Below are 6,097 nucleotides of genomic sequence, written 5' to 3'. Positions count from 1 at the left end.
AATGTGCAGTACGTACTCATGTTTATTCTATGAAGCCTTTTGGAAAATCGGTCAGTTTTGATATTGTGGCGAGCGCCACAAATAAATAAATGTATGGGAAACACATCCCACAGCACAACCACCTGAGCCCAACTTCAAGTCTACTCATCACCTTAACTTTAACTTTAACTGCGTTTGTAGCCGGTGCCATAGCCAGACTGATAAACAAACACAGACCGGAAGTTAACTTCGGGCCGGGCCGGGCCAGGCGCGTGCGCCCGATGAAACCGTCTATATAAAGTTTGAAGCATCAGAATCGGCATCGGTATCGGCCGATCACCATGACAAGAAATCGGTACTCAGTATCGGCTGCAAAAATCCTGATCGGAGCATCCCTACTAGTGACATTATTAAGTATGTTTATTTATCTAATATTTACAGCATGTTTGTTAGTTTTGGAAACTATGTTTATTATTGTGGTCTAGCCTCAAAATTTGACTTTTAATATCTGGTGGTAATTTCTATCTCTTCAATTTCTGCTTGGGTTTTTTAGAGAATCAAACAAACGGGAAGAAGAAGAAACACATCTGTGTATTCTTCAAAAGAACGTGGTGGGCTGTAAAACGTGCAACAAAACAAAGCAAAAAGCACAAAGTGGCTCCTCTTTATCCACAGCCCGACACATATTCAGCTGATCCTCAGCCAGATCCGTCTGTCCTTGAGTCGATGGCTCCGCAGGATCCAGCTGATCCTCAGCCAGATCAGTCCATCCTTGAGTCGATGGCTCCGCAGGATCCAGCTGATCCTCAGCCGGATCAATCCATCCTTGAACCGATGCCTCCGCAGGATCCAGCTGATCCTCAGCCAGATCAATCCATCCTTGAGTCAATGGCTCCGCAGGATCCAGCTGATCCTCAGCCGGATCAATCCATCCTTGAACCGACACCTCCGCAGGATCCAGCTGATCCTCAGCCAGATCAGTCCAACCTTGAGTCAATGGCTCCGCAGGATCCAGCTGAACCTCAGCCGGATCAGTCCGTCCTTGGAAGAAGAAGAAACACATCTGTGCATTCTTCAAAAGAACGTGGTGGGCTGTAAAACGTGCAACAAAACAAAGCAAAAAGCACAAAGTGGCTCCTCTTTATCCACAGCCCGACACATATTCAGCTGATCCTCAGCCTGATCAGTCCGTCCTTGAGTCGATGGCTCTGCAGGATCCAGTTGATCCTCAGCCGGATCAGTCCGTCCTTGAGTCGATGGCTCTGCAGGATCCAGCTGATCCTCAGCCAGATCAGTCCGTCCTTGAGTCGATGGCTCTGCAGGATCCAGTTGATCCTCAGCCGGATCAGTCCGTCCTTGAGTCGATGGCTCTGCAGGATCCAGCTGATCCTCAGCAGGATCAGTCCATCCTTGAGTCGATGGCTCTGCAGCATCCAGCTGATTCTCAGCCAGATCAATCCGTCCTTGAGTCGATGGCTCTGCAGGATCCAGCTGATCCTCAGCCAGATCAATGCGGCCTTGAACCGACGGCTCTGCAGGATCCAGTTGATCCTCAGCCAGATCAGTCCATCCTTGAGTCGATGCAGGATCCAGTTGATCCTCAGCCAGATCAGTCCGTCCTTGAGTCGATGGCTCTGCAGGATCCAGTTGATCTTCAGCCAGATCCAACCATCCTCGATTCAGCGGCTCTACAGGATCCGACTGATACTCCAGAAGATCCGCAGCCTGTTTCATCTGACCCGGATCGAGATCCAGATGCTTCAAAGATGACGCCTGTCGTAGGAGCATCTGACCTTGAGCCAGCAGCTCCAGAATTTCCAGGTGCTTCCAAGCATAGACGAATCAGAGATCAAACCCGTTTCAGAGCAGCCTGTTTCACTGATCCAACTCCTGGTGAGCCTTTTTGCCCTTTTCTTGTTCCTCCACTGATTGTTTTAAACCTGTGTCTAGTTACCCTAGTAAGTCTGTGTGTTTATATGCGTATGTCTAATTCCATATAAAATAATTCAAACGCAAATGATAAATCTAGTACTCCTGACCAAGTAGCATTTTTCTGATTGTGTATTTAAATAAATATAGTTGTAAAGAAATTGAAAGAATCCTGCTGTTTTACTTTCACTTACAGTGCGTCTGAAATCTCATACTGAGTAGGTGCTACATTTGAATTTAAACCTACTTTGTATTCAATTTCAGATGCAGAGTTTATCTCAGACATTGACCATATTTAGTCTCCGTAGAGCTGATGTGCACTGGATGTGTATATTTATTCAAGCACTGCTATTGGGCTTCATGTAAAACTGTGAATCTCATATATTAACATGCTCCTTTTGTATATTTTTGCAGTTCCGTTTGATGAAATTTATGAAGTGGGAAGAAAGATTGGACAAGGAGGCTTTGGCACTGTGTACGAGGGGATTTCGAAATTTCTACGTGAGCAGGTAGAATCACCGCTTCATTCACCAAATGTACAAATCAGTGCTTTGACCAAAATGTGTTTCAAGTCAATTTAAATGGAAATATTTGTGATAATGACAATACAGAATCTTTAATGTTAAATTCCAGATTTAATATGATCAGTTTACCCATCTGTAACATCTAGTGTTGCAAAACGACTACTTTTGTAGTATTACTAATACTATGACTTTTTGTTTTTGCAGGTTGCCATAAAAATCATCCCTAAAAGAGATGGAGACCGGTTTATTGAAATTGTAAGTTGTCAAAACTTAAATACAAATTACATACAAATTATAATTTAATGCAAATTATATTTTAAAAACAAGTGAAATGTGATATTGAACTCTTAATTATTGAACTCTCTTTGCTGTAGCCTGGCTGTTCCAAGCCGCTGTTTGCAGAAGTGGCTCTAAACCTGCTGCTGAAACGACCTCCGTTAAGCCCCTACATTGTGCACATGCTGGAATGGTTCGAAGAGGACGATCGGTACATCCTGATCCTGGAGTATCTGCAACCCTGCAAAGACTTGCTCAAGTTCATGCTTAACAACATGCAGCTACTGGATGAATCACAGACACGTAGCCTGATGTACCAAGCGGTGCTGGGAGCCAAGCACTGTCTTGACCGAGGCGTCTTCCACCGTGACATTAAGTTAAATAACTTTCTGATCAACACAAAGACGAACCAAGTCAAACTGATAGACTTTGGCTGCAGTGACCTCGTCAAAAGTTCAGGCTACTTGGGTGGTTTTACAGGTGAGCTGGCATTTTGTGTTACTGTTGCACTAAGTCCTAATGAGATGTCAGTCTTCTGTGTAGTGTGATGCTGGTGACTTGTTTGTTTAACCTGAATATCTCTTGCTTACAGGAGGAGTCCGCCCACCTGAGTACTATGTGGACTTAAAATACGAGGCAGGGCCAACAACTGTTTGGTCTCTGGGCTTTATGATGTACTCAATGGTGTACAAACGTCAACCCTTTAAAAGTCTAAGAGACATGATGCATGGTAGTCTGAGGTTTAAGCACAAAATATCCACAGGTGAGAGGGAACAATTATACCATTAACACAATGACAATAATATTGTTAAACACAAAGCAGCAGAACAATATTTTACATAATACATACTACATATTTCAACATTAATTTCATATATGACTATGTTCACGTGTCATGTAGACATAAAGAATGTACTGTACGTGACTAACCAGTGCTCGTGAAACCTTGTACAGAATTGCAGGATTTGATATGCCGCTGCATGACTCGTGACCCAACCGAGAGAGCAACTATAGAGGAAATCCTACAGCATGAATGGTTTCAGCAGGGACAAATGTCAGGAGTAGCTCAGGATCAGGTAGTAACAGGTAGGATCAGATAACTTAGGAGAAGGCAGATGAAGACAGGAATCCCAAGAAGTCCACGCAGTGCTGTCATGAGCTTCAACTTTCCTTTACATTTATTTTTTCAGCAGATGCTCCAAATCGGCCCCCAGTGAGGAAAATCTGCACAAATTATTCAGCAGCGAGTCTTCAGAGCAGCAATTATTTTAATATCTGAAACAGGGAATACATGCAGCACAATGGACGGACAAAGGAAACACGGAACAGAACACTCTTTATATACTTGACGAGGGGATGACGAGACACACCTGGGAGCAATGAACAATTAACATGAGGGAGAAACTAGGTGGGGGGGGAAGCACACACAGACAGAGTCCAGGGGCGTGACAGCAGAAGCCTAAATGTTATAGTGTATAAAAAAAAAACATATAGTATACGATATGAACTGAATATAGCTTCTTTGACCACAGAAAATCACAATATTATAAGGTAAACAAAAACTTAATCCAACAGGTCAGACGTGATGTTTTGCAGGAAGTAGGAACACACAAATTCAATCCTCTGAACTCAGGAACATGATACTGACATTTTTCCTGAAAAATCCCAGTCTTTGACTCCCTTGCTATGACAGACTATTTGGTAATATTTAAGCAAGTGACAGTAATGTGTGTCATGCGCTTTTATGAGACGTGTTTCCTGCCACAGTGCACATATTCAACTAATCGACAACGAAATGATCACCCGCCAGAGCGGCCTGTGAAACTGAGAAATCCATCTGCCATATTTACCTGCATTTGGAGCTTGACAGGAGATAATTCCCACAAACACTTGTCCAATTTCTCAGTCCTACACCAATACATTTCCAATCATGTATAACAATAAAAGTCTACTGAGCCAATGAAAGTAGTTATGGGGCAGAGTGACATGTTTTTTTGGTGTTTGCCAGCCCTGGTCATTTTATGCATTTGTTGTATAAAAAGCACAACATGAATATTTTGTTTTGGAACGACGTTTTGAATGTCATTCCAAACCTGTATAACAAAGCCCAATGTTATTTAAAATATCTTCAAAACATCTTCAAGCTACACTGGACCCCATTGACTTTCTTTATAATAATTTAGAAAATATCTACTATTTGTGTTCCACAGAAGAAAAAGTCACACAGATGTGATGAGGATGAGAAAATGACAGAATTTCCCTTTTTTGAGTGAAGTATCGCTTTAAGTCTCTTGTGTTTCCAGATTATTTTCACAGCCCTGATTGTCTTCTGCTTCATCAAAAATCGTGTGGTATATTATATATAACAATCGATTTCAATGTGCAAGGACATGCTTAATGATTAAAAAAAAATACAATGCAAACAATTGTTTTCTTAATCAGTAGTTTTCCAGTACAACATTTAAACACCCTAAAATTGTGTAAGAAATCATTGTTGTTCTTCTTTCACACACTGTTCGAGTCATTTAAATCGGTTGTTCTTTTTTATTGAAATCTATTAACCACATTTTTTTTTCTGCAGCTGTTTTCCGCACCTTCTGCAAGCCCTGTTTGTTTCCCTTTCAAGGGAACTTCGAACTGCATCCTCTAGGGGTCGCTATGGGGAACGCCTCGTCGTGACCCGTGTCTGAAGCATACATTGAAAAAACACCAACAACACGTTGGCCGGCGACAGCCCATGACGTCACTACCGGTGCGACTATAGACCTAGACCTAGAGATGTTCCGGGATTAAAGGAGCGAAACATCAAGGACGGGTGGCTCCCGGCTGACGACCCTGCAGCTGCTCAACCGCGTCACTCCCGGTGCGACTATAGACCTAGACCTAGAGATGTTCCGGGATTAAAGGAGCGAAACATCAAGGACGGGTGGCTCCCGGCTGACGACCCTGCAGCTGCTCAACCGGCACTGCCGGAAGTGCATCTGGCAGAAATGCCTTGCAGGTAGCCTTACCTGTGCTTATACTTTAAAAATGTACTAAATAAATATAAGCTATAGCCTAATGTTTTTATGTAAAATAATTTTGTTTTTCATATATTATTTTCAGACATGAGGAGTACTCACATAGCCGAATTAACGTTACGCATTTAAAGTAACGACCAAGTGGCCAGCAGCAGACAGTTAGCATATGCTTTATCAATTTAGCCTTCTCAAATCATCATGACTTGACTAAAATAAAATCTATAGATATATATAGAACAGTTCAAGCATATAACAATGTTTAAACGTTAAACACTAGTTTATTAGTAAATAATTCAAATATCTTCTTACTGTTTCCCCCTGACGCATTTATGGTAATTACTTTTGCCGATGCTTTGCGGCAAACTTAAG

At 42.2% G+C, this 6,097-nt stretch overlaps 1 protein-coding gene across 1 annotated transcript in view; it reads left to right on the top strand.

Moving 5' to 3' along the window:
* The window catches only part of LOC107752454 (serine/threonine-protein kinase pim-2-like), a 31,463-nt gene that overhangs the window by 15,830 nt on the left and 9,536 nt on the right, over positions 1 to 6,097 (top strand). Inside the window, exons 3-6 of the mRNA XM_016568426.1 lie at positions 2,637 to 2,687; positions 2,807 to 3,188; positions 3,301 to 3,471; positions 3,663 to 3,784. Of these exons, the coding sequence (XP_016423912.1) occupies positions 2,637 to 2,687; positions 2,807 to 3,188; positions 3,301 to 3,471; positions 3,663 to 3,784 (726 nt within the window). The remainder of the gene's footprint in view (positions 1 to 2,636; positions 2,688 to 2,806; positions 3,189 to 3,300; positions 3,472 to 3,662; positions 3,785 to 6,097) is intronic.

This window comes from Sinocyclocheilus rhinocerous, unplaced genomic scaffold (assembly GCF_001515625.1).
Source record: "Sinocyclocheilus rhinocerous isolate Xijiao unplaced genomic scaffold, SAMN03320098_v1.1 scaffold2246, whole genome shotgun sequence".
Lineage (NCBI taxonomy): Eukaryota > Metazoa > Chordata > Actinopteri > Cypriniformes > Cyprinidae > Sinocyclocheilus > Sinocyclocheilus rhinocerous.
The sequence above is the reverse complement of the archived record's forward strand: the minus strand, read 5'-3'. Positions and strand labels throughout refer to the sequence as shown.